We start from the raw sequence: 15,499 nt of genomic DNA, 5'->3' as shown, positions 1-15,499 counted from the left end.
ACTGTTAAAAGGCTATTTTGATGGACTTTTTAATGATACAGGGATATAAAACCGCATGTCCGCACGTGTTCTTTCTCACTCATTTATACACACACATGTGTAGGGAAAAAAGACTGGAAAGAAAAATATCAAAATCTGAGTTTCTTAAAGTGGTAATGGTACTGGATTTTGTCTAGGTTCTTAACTAATGCTACAGAAATGAATTTCAAGAGCACGTCAGGTGAGTTAAACCTGTGATTTATTCAGGCAGTGAGGGACGACAAATGGGAGAAAATAACAGATCATAGGTCCCAGGTGGAGAGGAAGGGGCTGAAAAGTGATAAAGCAGGCTGATTTACAGACTACAATTCCCCGTTATAGATTAGAAATGCCCAGGTTTTGCTTGCGTGGCCACGTGGCAGAGGAAAACCAGCAAGAGCAGCGTGCAGAGGGCAGGAACAGGGGTCCAAAGGCAAGAGAGAATTCGGGCCTTGCGCCTGCTTTTTGCACTGTTAATTATTCCACCCCTTTGCTGATGGCAGGGGAGGGGCTCCAGCTGTTTGCTATTTTGATTGATTACCCCACCCATCAATCCCCCATGAGGGCCCAGTGATAAAGTCCTTTTAAAGTCCTTGGGGACTATCCTGGGCTTCTCCTGGCTTCCAGAGGAAGTCTTGGTTCTGAATGGCAGAATCCTGGGGGTGGGGCTCCCCCAGCAGCCATCTTGGGGGTTACTGATGTCCACGTGGACTCTCTGCCAGGTTACAGATCCATCTGTTGATTCCCTGTCTTACTAGCTGGCTTCCATAGGATTATGATTTTCATTTTCTTTTTTATCCACTTGTATATTTTCTTAATGGTCTATTTTGGGTGCACATTACTTCTAAAATCCAAAAGGGAAAAGAAGGCATTCTGCTGCAGGGAAGGTCCGCCTGCCAGTCCTGATGATGCTCCCTGGCCCTTGGGTGAGTGGCCAGCCCCCCTGAGCCTTCGTGCCTTCAGCCATGACACAGGGGGTGAGAGCGCTGCCCCAGCAGATTATTGCGAATACTCATTTTATAGATTAAACTACATGCTGTGAATTTTTTTTAAATGTGTTTTGAAGATTTTTTGCCCTCTATTTTTTTTTAAATGTTACATTCGAAAAACATGAGGTCCCCATATATCCCCCACCCCCCTCACCCCACTCCTCCCACATCAACAACCTCTTTCATCCTCGTGGCACATTCATTGCATTTGGTGAATACGTTTTGGAGCACTGCTGCACCACGTGGATAGTGGTTTACATTGTAGCTTACCCTCTCCCCCAGTCCACCCAGTGGGCCATGGCAGGACATACAGTGTCCAGCACCTGTCCCTGCAGTACCACCCAGGACAACTCCAAGTCCTGAAAATGCCCCCACATCCTGTCTCTTCTTCCCTCTCCCTACCCTCAGCAGGATGGAGGAATAGAGTGGGGATTAGAGGGGACTTACTGATATTCTACAATGGAACTATTATGATTAGTAATGGAAGAAATTGTACTGTAAATTGTAAAAACTAAAGCACACAAAGAATCAAAACCCCGTTGGCCGGGCGGCCCCTAGCGGACGACGTCGCTCCGCGTGGGGCAGCTGGCCCGGGAGCTCCCTGGCGCAGGGCGGGCCTTCCCAGGCCGGCGGCCGCGGCTGCTGCCCTAATCCTCTCTCTCTGCTTCCAGCTGCCCATGATGGGAGGCGCGTTCATGGACTCGCCCACGGAGGACTTCAGCACCGACTACTCCCTGTTCAACTCCTCCACCAGCGTCCACGCGGCCTCGGGCGGCCAGGGCCCGGCGGAGGAGCCCCCGCGCTCCTCCAACGACGCCGTCCTGCTGTGGATCGCCATCATCGCCACGCTGGGCAACATCGTGGTGGTGGGGGTGGTGTACGCCTTCACCTTCTGAGGGGCCCGGCCGGCGGCGGGGCGGCCACCCCGCGCTGGGCTCCGCGCCGGGGGCCGCCTCGCGGTCCACCCTGGGCCGCTGCCACGTCCTGGGCCCGCAGGTTCTGACCCCACGCGTGGTTGCTTCACACGCAGCCACCGGTGCTTCTGGAATTTCTCGTGGTTGCTTCACACGCAGCCACCGGTGCTTCCGGAATTTCTCCCGGCGGCCCCGATTTCAGATATTCCATCCTGTGATCAAGCCGACTGGGAAAAATTGGGAGCCTGGGTTTCCAGCTCGCCGAGGTGCAATGCCCTTCGTAAACAGAGGGGGCGGTTCTCGAAACTGCATTCCAAGAGCATGAGACCAGAGGGCCCAGCCAGCCACGTGGAGAGATGGACGTGGCCTGGCGACCTCTTACGGGCAGTAAATCATCACTCCTGTGTCTTGTTCTTAGGCAAACTTATCAGACCTGCAGGCGGGCAAGGGCAGCTTTCCTACGTAGCGTTCCCAACCCAGTCTTGGTTTTCCATTCGGCACCTTGGAATGCTGCTGGAGGCCTCTGGAAGGCCCATAGAATGTCCCTAGTGTGACTTAGAAGTGACACCTCCAGACACCGGCCCCTTCTGAGACCCGAATGCATCAGAAAACCTAGGAATGGGGCAATTACTGGTACATGGTGGGGGTGGGGTGGGGGTCTGGGCTTTATCTGCTGGATGGACTTTCTTTTCTTTATTTTTTAATGACTCATACATTTTATTTTATCTCTTCCTTTTTTAAAAAGAGGAGAGGGTGTGTTTAAAAATCACTTCTGCCAGGCAGTTAACTTTTCAGGCCGCCAAAGTGAAGATGTGCTTTCTTTGAAAAAATTGTGAAATCGGAGAGAGGAAGAAGACTGGGCTGCACCTAAAATAGGATGAGGAGGGGGCTGCGTGGCCATTGCCCCGGAGCGAGCCGACGGAGAGGTCAGCAAAAAGGCGGCTTCGTGACTCCCAGCTCAGTGCTCTCTCTGCCCTCTACCCAGCGCTCCCCTGGCAGATCTCTGAGGGCAGAAGAACTGCCCTCAGAGAAAATCCAGAAGCTCTTGGAGCTGAGTGCAAGCCGGGCCTGTATTTTAAACCCAGCTTGGGTCTCGTGCTCTCTTGCAGGCCTGCATGTGCTTCTGCCTGAGTCTATTTCCTTAAACTGCAAAATTCCTGGCAGCCAAGAAAACTCCCAAGTAAAAGCCAGGATGGAAAGCAGGATGGAAAGGACCCTTTTTCTTCCTTCCCTTACGGAAGGTCATTGTCACAGCACGCCCCGCTCCCCGCCCAGGCAGCCCCTTCCCTAGAAGACAGCGGGGAGAGGCTCAGCAAGGGGCTGGCTTTGTCGGAGAAGAAAGAAACAACAGACATTCTCCCTCTGTCACCGAGCGCCCGTCAGGAAGGTTTTGAGTGTGTTTGGGGACAATTGTAAAAAAAGGTTAGATTTGCCACCGCGGTCTTGGGAGACATGAGCGTTCTTGACGACCAACGGGGGGACACATTAATTGTCCAGAGGCAGCCACCGGTCCCCAGCGGGATGACGGCCGAGCCTCCAGATGGTGCCCGCAGACAGCTGCCAGCTCTCAATGCCCACGTCGTCACTCAGCCAAGCAGCCGCCGCGGACGCTTCGGCCTCGTGCAGAGGTCACGAGTGCCGAGAGCCTCCCTAACCTTTGCAACCAGGGAGAAGGACCTTGCGGGCTTCTGGAATCGTGGCCGGGGCCCTGCCATCGGCCGGCCAGCCCCGGGGCAGGGTGGGTGGTCACAGCGTGCGCTGCTTCCCACCATCCTCCTCCGTCAGGCTCCTGCGTCTGTCCCCAGCGATCACAGTCTCTCCTCGGTGTCTCCCTGAGAGAATCCAGGGAGCGCAGCCCTGAGCGAGGGCAGGCAGCCACATTCGGTGACCTCAGGGGGACACCCCAGCCCTGAGGTCCTCTGACGCTCATTTTCCGGCCTCACATCCCAGGGGAGCCCCTGGCCAGGTAGAGACGCCGACGGCGGCTCCCTGTCTCCAGGCAGCCTGTGGAGTGGCGGTGGGTCACCGGGACAGAGAGGAAGAGAATGGCTTTCACCTCCAAAGAGCTCTCCTGCGTCCCAGCGCCGCCTGCCGCAGGGCATGCTGCTGGTCCTCCTGGGCCCCGAGCTCGCCCCGTGAGGCTTTTCCCTTTTACGTACATGTCAGTTAAGTTCAGCTTTCGAGTCTCTGTCCCTCCTTGGTGGCAGGGCTCTAGGAACCATCTCTCCCCAACTTGCCATAATGCATATTGCAGCAACTTGCTCAGGGGCCCCGGATCTCAGCTGCCTGTGGTTTCTTATCTGACTTTTTGCTGCCGTCACTTGGATAATGGTAAAACTAGAGGTACATTTTGGTGTCTGGATATGGAGTAAAGGATAGATTTCTAGCTCAAATAGATTTCCAGCTCTGTGCTGTGCTCTCCCTCCTGCCCCACTCAAGGTTGTGTCTTCGTTGTTAGGTAAAAGAGATCCTGACTTAATTGCTGTGTGCCGGGTGCTGTGCTAGATTCACATACACTTATTTAGTCCTTACAGCAACCATTGCTCTGATACACAGACGAGGAACCAGAGGCTCAGAGAGGTGAAGCACCACGCCCAAGGCCACAACAGCTTGAAAGTGGCTGAGCAGGGATTTGAACCTGGGACTCTCCGGTTCCAAAGCCAGGCTTTCTGGGACATCATTCTGCCATTTGGGGGCACATGTAACCCAGGCCCCAGGTCTGCAGAGGCCATTCCCCAAGGTCCCCCACCACGCTGTGGCCTGGGCGAGCTCCGGCTGCCCCGGTGGCAGCCCCCTCTGTCCTCAGGCTGGGCTTCCCTCGTCCCCTGCCCGGCACCCTCTCTCTGCCCAGGCCTCAGTGCTGGGTCCCTGCTTGAAGTTGAGCACCAGCCTCCTTGGAAGGCCCCAGGGAAGTTTCCAGCCATCAGCCTCAGGACACAAGCAGAGGGGAACACCTGCCCAGACTGGGGAGCCCAGGGGAGGGGTCCCCAAGGGGAATGAGGCTTGGCACAGCCAGAACTGCTGAGCCCGAGTCCCAGGACACCCTGTTCTGCAGGTTTGGCCTCAGCCTGGGCTCCAGCCCCGAGGCAGTGCAGAGCTAGGGTACAAGACGCTGCTCTCCGTGCCTCAGCCAGGCTCTCCCAGCCTCTCCCTTGGCCCCAGAGCCCGTCTGGTGAGTGTGCGCTGGAGTAGACGGCTTGCCTCCTGACTCACTGCTCCTCAGAGGAGTCTTGCATTTGCTAGAATGTTCTCTGGGTTTTTCCCTCCAGAGCTGGCTCCGGTTTCCCTCCATCTGCCATAGGTGCCCACCCTATGCTTTATCTCCCCCTGCAGGTGGGAAGCTTTCCTTTAAAAAGGGCACCTCAGGGGAAGTGGCTGTAGCTTGATCAATTGGGCTCCCATCTACCATATTGGAGGCCCTGGGTTTGCGTCCTGGGGCCTCCTTGTGAAGGCAGGCCTGCCTGTGTGACCTGTGCCCGTGGAGAGCTGACGGCCTGCGCCCCACAGAGAGCTGACGGCCCATGCCTATGGAGAGCTGAGGGCCCGTGCCCATGGACAGCTGACAGCCTGCGCCCGCAGAGAGCTGACGGCCTGTGCCCGTGGAGAGCTGACGGCCTGTGCCCCGTGGAAGCTGATGGCCTATGCCCATGGAGAGCTGACGGCCTGTGCCCCGTGGAAGCTGATGGCCTATGCCCCGTGGAGAGCTGATGGCCTGTGCCCCGTGGAAGCTGATGGCCTATGCCCATGGAGAGCTGAGGGCCTATGCCCCGTGGAGAGCTGACGGCCTATGCCCATGGAGAGCTGACGGCCTGTGCCCCGTGGAGAGCTGATGGCCTATGCCCATGGAGAGCTGAGGGCCCGTGCCCCACAGAGAGCTGACGGCCTGTGCCCCATGGAGAGCTGACAGCCTGCGCCCGCAGAGAGCTGACAGCCTGTGCCCCATGGAGAGCTGAGGGCCTGTGCCCCGTGGAAGCTGATGGCCTGTGCCCCGTGGAGAGATGATGGCCTGCGCCCGCAGAGAGCTGACAGCCTGTGCCCCGTGGAGAGCTGATGGCCCGTGCCCGTGGAGAGCTGAGGGCCCGTGCCCACAGAGAGCTGACAGCCTGTGCCCCGTGGAGAGCTGAGGGCCCGTGCCCGTGGAGAGCTGAGGGCCTGTGCCCCGTGGAAGCTGACGGCCCACACCTGTGGAGAGCTGAGGGCCCGTGCCCACAGAGAGCTGACGGCCCACACCTGTGGAGAGCTGAGGGCCCGTGCCCGCGGAGAGCTGAGGGCCCGTGCCCGTGGAGAGCTGAGGGCCCGTGCCCGTGGAGAGCTGAGGGCCCGTGCCCGCGGAGAGCTGAGGGCCCACACCTGTGGAGAGCTGAGGGCCCGTGCCCACAGAGAGCTGACGGCCCACACCTGTGGAGAGCTGAGGGCCCGTGCCCACAGAGAGCTGACGGCCCACACCTGTGGAGAGCTGAGGGCCCGTGCCCGCGGAGAGCTGAGGGCCCGTGCCCGTGGAGAGCTGAGGGCCCGTGCCCGCGGAGAGCTGAGGGCCCGTGCCCACAGAGAGCTGAGGGCCCGTGCCCACAGAGAGCTGACGGCCCACACCTGTGGAGAGCTGAGGGCCCGTGCCCACAGAGAGCTGATGACCCATGCCTGTGGAGAGCTGAGGGCCCGTGCCCACAGAGAGCTGAGGGCCCGTGCCCGCGGAGAGCTGAGGGCCCACACCTGTGGAGAGCTGAGGGCCCGTGCCCGCGGAGAGCTGAGGGCCCGTGCCCGTGGAGAGCTGAGGGCCCGTGCCCACAGAGAGCTGATGGCCCGTGCCCACAGAGAGCTGACGGCCCACACCTGTGGAGAGCTGAGGGCCCGTGCCCACAGAGAGCTGACGGCCCACACCTGTGGAGAGCTGAGGGCCCGTGCCCGCGGAGAGCTGAGGGCCCGTGCCCGTGGAGAGCTGAGGGCCCGTGCCCGCGGAGAGCTGAGGGCCCGTGCCCACAGAGAGCTGAGGGCCCGTGCCCACAGAGAGCTGATGGCCCACACCTGTGGAGAGCTGAGGGCCCGTGCCCGTGGAGAGCTGAGGGCCCGTGCCCGTGGAGAGCTGAGGACCCGTGCCCGTGGAGAGCTGAGGGCCCGTGCCCGCGGAGAGCTGAGGGCCCGTGCCCACAGAGAGCTGATGGCCCATGCCTGTGGAGAGCTGAGGGCCTGTGCCCATGGAGAGCTGAGGGCCCGTGCCCGCGGAGAGCTGAGGGCCCGTGCCCGTGGAGAGCTGAGGGCCCGTGCCCGTGGAGAGCTGACGGCCTATGCCCATGGAGAGCTGACAGCCTGTGCCCCGTGGAGAGCTGACGGCCTGTGCCCCGTGGAGAGCTGATGGCCCGTGCCCATGGAGAGCTGAGGGCCCATGCCCGCGGAGAGCTGATGGCCCATGCCCGTGGAGAGCTGACGGCCTATGCCCATGGAGAGCTGACGGCCTGTGCCCCGTGGAGAGATGATGGCCTGTGCCCCGTGGAGAGATGATGGCCTGTGCCCATGGAGAGCTGACGGCCCACACCTGCAGAGAACTGAGGACCCGTGCCCGTGGAGAGCTGAGGGCCCGTGCCCGTGGAGAGCTGAGGGCCCGTGCCCGCGGAGAGCTGATGGCCCATGCCCGTGGAGAGCTGACGGCCTATGCCCATGGAGAGCTGACAGCCTGTGCCCCGTGGAGAGCTGACGGCCTGTGCCCCGTGGAGAGATGATGGCCTGTGCCCATGGAGAGCTGACGGCCCACACCTGCAGAGAACTGAGGACCCGTGCCCGCGGAGAGCTGAGGGCCTGTGCCCGTGGAGAGCTGAGGGCCCGTGCCCGTGGAGAGCTGAGGGCCTGTGCCCATGGAGAGTTGACGGCTTGTGCCTGTGGAGAGCTGAGGGCCCATGCCCTCGGAAAGCCAGCGCAGCAAGATGACACAACAAAGGGAGACAAACAGACACAGAAGAAGGCGCAGCGAACAGACACAGAGAGCAGACAGCAAGCAAGCCACAGGGGGGGAAAGGGGTAAATAAATTAATTAATTGATTTAATAAAAAATAAATCTTTTTTTAAAAAAAGGGCACCTCCAGGGGAGGTGGAGGCCACTTTAGCCTGGCCTGCAGGGTCCTCTAGACCCCTGTGGAGCACTGGGCATCGCGGTCGCCGCAACCTGGCCCTTCCCTCGCAGGCGTTGCTTTCCCTTTTCCACCAAATGGTCAAGAGGTGAACGAGGCTCCCCTCCGCCTTCGCGAGGGGACTCAGCGGGAGAGCTGAGGAGGCCGAGCCCCACCACTCAGCTGGAGAGGGGCAGGGGCCGGCCTGAGCGGTCCCCGGGCACGGAGGAGGCGCGGCCGGCCCGGCCTGCGCTGTCCTGCGGGGCACGGCCATGCTGAGCCCCGGGAGCGGGACCTGCCTGCCTCACGACAGCCAGCGCTGTGGGCCATTATCCGCAGTCTCGCTGCTGTCCCTTGTGCTGAGTGCTCTGTTTATGACTCATTTAATTCTCCAAGCAACCCCAGCGGGCCGGGCAGAGGCGCAGAGTGGTGCCCACCGATGGCGGTCCCCATGGCCGTGTTGAGCCTCCGGAGGCCACTCGTGCGTCCGGGGCCTGCAGCGGCGCCCAGCTGCTCCCTCCGGGCGGTGCCTCTGAGCCCGGGAAGCTCACATCCCACAGCTTGTGTCTGTTGCAAGCGTGAGGCCCTCCTGGTCATCAAGCAGGAATGGGCAGCCGTGCCGGCGGGTCTGTCCATCTCGGAGCCTCGCAGCAGGAAGAGGCTTAGAGAGCGTCGAATCAGGTCGTGGACTTTCAGGGAAAGCGGCTGAGGCCACACCGTGGAGGACGGCAAAGTGACAAGTGTCTGGATCTTCCCGCAGCCACGCAGGCGCCAGGAGCAGGGGTTTCCTGGGATTGCCAGCCGCAGCCCTGGGGCTGGGGTCCCGCCCTCTGCCAGCCCCTGGCCGTGTCCTGGCAGATGCTCATTTGAAGTCCCCAGAGGAGCTCCCGGGAGGGGGCTGAGCTGCAGTATGGGAGGCCAAGGCTGGGGGAGCCGAGGGGAGCTGGCTGTGAGCACACCCGGACCCACCCTGTCCTCCTCGCCCCCCCTCACGGTCCGGCAGAGGGAGGGTAAACTGAGGCCTGAGACCCCAGAAGGAGACACCGTAACATCCCCCAGCAGATAAAGGAGCCCCAAGAAACCCAGATGAGCAGAATCAAAGCAGCTCCCCGCACTTCCAGCATGCCAACCCTGGGATTAGAGCTCGAGCTTTTCCTGCCCTACGGCAAGCCATGGTTATAGGAGGAGGCAAGATCCCCCTGAGGGAGCAGCTTCCCATCCTGGTCCAGGGGTGTGTGACCCCCGCCGTGTGCTCCCCAACCCCCAGCTGCCTGGAAAGGAGAAACGGCCACTGTCAGAAATGATGGAGCGGTCAAAACAATGTCAAATTACCAGCATAGTTTTTGGGAATTCAAGTCTGTGTCATTTGTTCTGAGTCACTGTAAAAAATGAAATGAAATGAATGTTTCATCAAGATAAAAACTAAGGCAGAGGATGACTCGGATGCTGTCCCTCGCAGAGGGACCCAGGACCCAGAGTCAGCGAGGACGGGTCTCTCAGTCCACAACGACGGCCCCTGCCCGCCCGTACCTCTTCCTAACGTGGGTCTCATCTCCTGTTTCTGGGCCGTCTTCAAGCTGACTTCCCACCTCCCCAAGAGGAGGCATGTTCTGCTTGGCAATAAACCCTGACACGTGTCTAAGAGGCTTTTGCGGGGAATTTATGTGCCACTCACTGGCTCCTGGGGAAATCCCGAGCCCTCAGTTCCATCCTGAACCCACTCTCCACGCAGCGGAGCAGCCCCCGGGGCCGCTGGTGGGTGGGACTGAGCATGTCCCCACAGTGGCTCTTTTCCTCTGGGGGGGACCAGGCCCCTCACCGGAACATCTAAAAGCACCCCTTAGGGAAAGTCCTAGGAAGCAGGTGGGGTGGGGGGTGGGGAGGGCTGGCTGGCAGCCTTTGGGAACGTCTACATCTTCTCTTTCTTCTGACCCTTTTCCACATGTCCCACCCCTGTTTTCTGCAGGTGAAGGGACAGAATCCCTCTTTCTACTATTTAAGGTTTTACAGAAACCTACTACTTGTAAAGCCACCGTTCAGATGCCAGTTCGTCATGCCGAGAAAATCAGAAACATTTCTGTGTCTTACTGACATTTTCAGAACCAACCTGTAGATGTAAATCATTTACTTATAAATGGTATTTTAACTCTTCTTATAGTCCTTTGCTCTTCAAGCCCCCGGTTTCTCTATGAGATATCACTAACTTTTACTACAATTGAAAAGGCTGTTTCTTAACGTAGGATTTCAATGTGCTCTTTCAGTGAAAACTGTCCAAGCTTAAAGGATGTAAAAATGTGGCTGTGAAATCAACTCTTTGTGACTGCTGGTGTTGTTATTGTTGTCATTTTCGAGTATGATCATTTAAACAAAAAGTTAACTCCCAAGCGTCTAATTCCCATCTGTGGTTTATTTAAAGGACATGCTCCAGTCATCTCTGAAAGGCTCAGCTTCAGTGTCACCCCCACCCTCATGCTCATACTGCCCCCCAGCAGGGCAGACCCCTTCTCCTATCCCCACCTGAACCCCCTCCACCACCCACCCGCTATATTGCAGGAGCCACATTTCTTTACCCATGGGTTTTCTCCCATGGTACCCTGAACCATCTGAGAGCAGCCATTGATCTATTTTAACTCTTTATTCCCAGCACTTAGCACAGTGCCTGGCTCATAGAACACCCCCAACAGATATTCAGGGTATGAGCAAATGGTGCTTGAAAGAGGAGCCAGGTCAGTTTCAAGGTCCAGAAAGAACCATGAGGATGCAGTTCTGATCTTGTTTACTCATTAATAGAAACACAAAGTGCTGTTGCTCTTCCATGCTCTTTACATATAGATGAACCCACTTGATCATCCCCAACACAATCAATGAAGCTGATACCAATATTATCCCCACTTTACAGGGAAGGAAACTGAAGCCTGCAGAGGTTCCTTGCCCAGGTCTCTGGGGCTGGTGGGTGGCAGGTCCAAACGTGGAATCCAGGATTGGCACCAGAGTCCATTCTAATGGCTGTGAGTTTCTTGCCCCACATCTGCTGAGGGCCTGCTGTGCTGGGAGCTGTGTGCTAGGAGAAGGGGAGAGAGGCACAAATAGGGAAGTGGCCTTGGCCCAGTGGATAGGGTGTCCGTCTACCACATGGGAGGTCCGGGGTTCCAACCCAGGGCCTCCTGACCCGTGTGGAGCTGGCCCATGTGCAAGGAGTGCCATGCCACACAGGGGGGTCTCCCACATAAGGGAGCCCCACGCACAAGGAGTGTGCCCTGTAAGGAGAGCCGCCCAGCGTGAAAAAAGCACAGCCTGCCCAGGAATGGCGCCGCACACACAGAAAACTGATGCAGCAAGTTAACACAACAAAAAGAGACAGATTCCTGGAGCCACTGACAAGAATGCAAGGGGACACAGAAGAACACTCAGCGAGTGGGCACAGAGAGCAGACAACTGGGCGGGGGGTAGGGAAGGGGAGAGAAATAAATAAAAATTTTTTAAAAAAGGGACAAATAATGTCACCGTCAGGTGTTGCCAGCTGAAATGATGGGGACAACAAGGGGTTCCGTTTGAAGAGTCTGTATTAGGCCCCAAAGGAAGTCCAGGAGGTGGCCACAACCTCCCAGAGGCAAGAATGGGGCAAGGGGTTGGATCCACAGCTTACACAATAGCTGAGAGCTGGAGGGACTTGACCCAAAGCTCAGGACCCCACCTTAGGGCTGGTTGTCCTGGGGGGGTAGGGTCTAGCTCTGTGGCAGGCACAGAAGGGGGCCAAGCAGTCAAGAGGTTCACGTCCAGTGTGAAGGACTTTTTAACCAAGGGACCTTGGTTTGCAGAGGCGCCCCCCAACTGCAGCCTAGATAGGGTCCAGCTTCTCCCAGCCCCTCTTTAAGACAGGACGCTGGTGCCTTCAGGGTTTCCAGAAAAGGGGTCATTTTGGGCAGTCCCCTGCCCATCACCCCCACCACCAGCTACATAATTTGCACGACCTGACATAAAATGAGAATGTGGGGCCCTTGTTCAAAGATTAAGACAATCAAGATGGCGGCACCAGAGCCGTAAAGCCGGCGAGGGGCCCTGGAAGCGCGGGGCGCCGTGCGGCCGCGCAGGTGACCTGCCCACGAAGCCAGTTGGGCCACCATTGGATGGCTATTTCCAATAGACAGGTCCTCCTGATCCGGTGCAGCAAAGGACAAATGTCTTTTAGTGAGAAGGTGATTTATTGCAAATGCACAAGCAAGGAACTGCGGGAATCTCCCCCAAACAAGTTCAAAGTGAGAATAGGAGCTAGGGTTATTATAGGGGGAAAAAAAAAAGGGGGTAGTTGAGAAGAAAAACAAGTATAAAAAAATAAACAAGTAATGTGTGAGAAGGGTACGTGCAGTTTCTCAGTCCTGCGTGGTCTCAAGCACATCCAACTTGTCCTTGCTTTCAGCGGCTGATAACACAGTTTCGATCCAGCCGTGCAGGTGCGAGGCCTTCACGGCTCCTTTCTCAACAACCGCTCCAGGATCTCAAACTGTTTGTCTCTGGGGAAAATTGGGGATTTACACCCTTTTGTCTGGTTTTGCTTTAGAATATTCTCTTACTCCTCTAAGCAAAACTGAGAAGGTCTGGTTAACATCCTCCAGGGAACTAAGTGCAAAAAGCAGACTTCTAAAATGAGATGCACAGAAAACCAGCTCAGCTACCTTTAGAATTTTCAAAGTGGCTTGAGCAGAGAAATCTCCACCAGCTCATGCTCCAGCTCTCACCAAGCAAAGTTCAGTCACAGGGAGAAAGGGACGCATCAACACACTCCAGTCCTCTCCCTTCCGAGGCTTATCTGGGAATCCAACACTGACAGCTGGTGGGGGTGCAAGCACGGCCAGGACATTTTCCCCTTCCTGCACGCGAGCTCCTCCCACCCAGGGATGGAGTTTTCCTGATAACTGAACCTCCAGGCGGGCCTCGTGGCCTGCGCTGACCCATGGGATCGGCAGAAGTGACTCCAGGCCAGGCCTGGGCTCAAGGTGTCTTGCGGCTTCCTCTCTGGTTGGCTTTGGAACCCCTGGAAGCCAAGGCTGGATGAGGAGAGACCAGTGGCCTGGCCAGCCCTCTGTCCCAGCCAACTGCCCATAGGTAAGTGAGCCCAGGGAGGGGAGAGAGCCAAGAATAAAGGGTGTTCACAATGTCAAGTGCCACCCGGGACTCTCCAGGCAGCAAATAAAGCCAAAAGCAGATCACTGAGGGCTGCCTGGAGGAGGCAAGACTCAATCTTGCATAGAATCTGATAAAGCAGGTGCAGAGTGAGGGGGTCTATGTGGCCTGAGGAGACCAGGCAAGAGCCTGGAGGTCAAAGTGGTGGCTTGGAAAAGGCAGATAAGGTAGGGTAAAGCCAGCGTGAAGGCGTGCCAGCAGCTGTACCTAAGGAGGGCTGGGGCCTGGAATGGGGGAGGGCACAGGGTCTGGAGGGGGGCAGCAGGGAAGCTGGGAAGTGGCCCCTGGTTTTGCCTCACAAACCTGCCGCTCCCGCCATCTTCCCCGGCACAGGCAATGGCACCTGCCCCTTGCCACCCGCTTGGGCCAACGACCTTGGGTCTCCTTCTCGTGTACCATGTAACGATGGCAGAGCAGTCTCACAGCCCAGTGGTCTATGTCCTCAAGCCTGGTGGCCATCATTCTGAAATAATGAAGAATGCTCCTCGTAAGGTTTTTCAAGAAAGGAAGACGCCCATTGCCTGACGCCGCTAAGCTCCTGCTCTACACTGAGAAGCTGCATGTCCAGCCTCCCACCCCCACCCTCCCTGCCAGCGGCTCTGTTGAGGAATAAAAAGCATAACCTCACAAAATATCTAACAAGTCCCTCCTGCCCCCGCTTCTGTGGATCGGCCTGTGAGGGCATGGCCTTCCAGGAGAGTATCGAATAAATAACTCCTGCCCCTGTTTCTGTAAATCAGCCTGTGAAAACATGGCCTAGTAGGAAGCTATCAAACGAGCGACTTCACCCCCGCTTCTGTAAATCAGCCCGCAAACTTGCAGCTGCACTCTGCCTCTCTAACTCCTGCTTGCAAAATTTCGCCTAGCAATGCGTTAGCCAATGAACAAAATTTATGCTGCTCCCACCTGAAATCCTATATACACCTATGAAAACTGAAAAACGGGGCTCAGAATTTGGAGACGGACTCTCCTCTGGGCCCGCGCATAGTAAAACTGTTCATCCACCTTTCTGGAGTGCCGGTTTTTGAGTTTCCACGGTCCAGAACTCCTGGCTTTGCGGCAACAGTTACACTAAGGTTTTAGTTGTAGAAATGTGGTTTATAAATGCCTGTGTTTGCATTCTATTTGCCGTTCCCAATCAATCTGGATATTTACTGGTGTGAAACGGGCTTCCTGGAACAAAAGGGCGATGCGTCGTGTTGGAGCTGTGGGCAGATGCGTGTTCAAACAACCCAGCTCCCCTTCTGCCCAGGAGCTGGCAGTGCTGTCAGATGGTGGAGGGGAGCCTCCCCTCTTCTGAGCAAGACTGACCCCCACTCGCTGTGCTCCCCTTGGGGGCAGAGGTCCCCTGGCACACTCTCTTGCCCTCCACAGGGGATGGCTCTCAGTGGGCACCGGGCGGACCCTTGCGCATTCGTGAGCACGTAAATAACCTGGCGGAGCTGGGGTGGGAAGCACAGCCTCCTCCGGTGCCCGGTGGGAATGGCCTCCTCTCCCCAGAGACAGGCACCTGTCTGCGTCTGGGGGGAGGGGCCGGGGAGAGGGAAGGGGGGCTCCTAGGGCCGCGTCGGGCCCGACGGTGAGGCTGGCGGTGGTCGTTTGGCAGCCTGTGACCTGGCGGTTTCCCACTCGGCCTCAGCACCCCCTGCCCGCTGGGGTCCTGGCCCCTCTGAAGGGGCATCCTCCCAGGGCAGCAGATGGCCCGGGGTGAATTTTTCTGCAGGACCAGTCTGCTGGGGCCTCTCCTGCAAACCACACAAACCGCATCAACTGCCGCGGTTAAAGCTGGCCGAGCCCCTGGCAGGCCCTGTTTTCCCTGTGGCAGGCTCTTCCCAACCCGCGCGCTGGGCCCGGCTCCGAGCTGCACTGCGGAGGAAGGCGGGACCCCCGTTGTTTTTGGTGAGGGGGAAAAATGACCAGCTGCAGACATCAGGTGTCAGTGCTGGGACAGCGGGACAGGGGAGGGAGAGAGGCGGAAGTTGAGAGCCAAGGCTGCCAGCCACGCCGGCACCCAAGACTGGCAGGGGCGCATCTCCAGGTTTCCCACAAGAAACCTAAGTTGCACTTACTTGTTCATTAGCTAAATAATCATCGAGCCCCTGCTGTGTGCCAGGCTTGACTCTAGGCCCGGAGGATACATCAGTGAACAAAACAAAGTCCCCGCCCCCTCACGGTGGTAAGACACCAATGAACAAATAGTCAAATAATACACCCCAAATGGGGGGCGCGTTGGGGAGAGAAAGGAAGCCAGAGTGGGGCTAGAGACTGAACGGGGCACTATTTTGGAGGATGATGAGGG

General features: G+C 57.7%; 2 protein-coding genes across 2 annotated transcripts in view; both read left to right on the top strand.

The window, feature by feature from the left end:
- Positions 1-10,329, top strand: part of C3H14orf132 (chromosome 3 C14orf132 homolog) — a 52,506-nt gene extending 42,177 nt beyond the window's left edge. The window contains exons 2-3 of the mRNA XM_071211950.1: positions 1,679-6,531; positions 6,959-10,329. Coding sequence (XP_071068051.1) covers positions 1,679-1,903 — 225 coding nt within the window. The 3' untranslated portion in view covers positions 1,904-6,531; positions 6,959-10,329. The remainder of the gene's footprint in view (positions 1-1,678; positions 6,532-6,958) is intronic.
- Positions 5,972-10,329, top strand: LOC139438628 (skin secretory protein xP2-like). The gene is made up of 2 exons (XM_071213712.1): positions 5,972-6,867; positions 7,175-10,329. Exons 1-2 carry the CDS (start codon positions 5,972-5,974, stop codon positions 7,269-7,271), a joined length of 993 nt encoding a protein of 330 aa, XP_071069813.1. The 3' UTR covers positions 7,272-10,329.
- Positions 10,330-15,499: the final 5,170 nt, after the last annotated feature.

This window comes from Dasypus novemcinctus, chromosome 3 (assembly GCF_030445035.2).
Source record: "Dasypus novemcinctus isolate mDasNov1 chromosome 3, mDasNov1.1.hap2, whole genome shotgun sequence".
In the NCBI taxonomy this organism is placed as follows: domain Eukaryota; kingdom Metazoa; phylum Chordata; class Mammalia; order Cingulata; family Dasypodidae; genus Dasypus; species Dasypus novemcinctus.
This window is presented reverse-complemented; position numbering and strand designations above follow the sequence as displayed.

Excerpts from the sequence above, each read along its gene's own strand:
- LOC139438628 (XM_071213712.1), top strand. The coding sequence starts at position 5,972 with ATGGCCCGTGCCCGTGGAGAGCTGAGGGCCCGTGCCCACAGAGAGCTG. Across the intron at positions 6,868-7,174 it reads CCGTGGAGAGCTGAGGGCCC|GGCCCGTGCCCGTGGAGAGC; the intron begins GTGCCCGCGGAG and ends TGGAGAGCTGAG.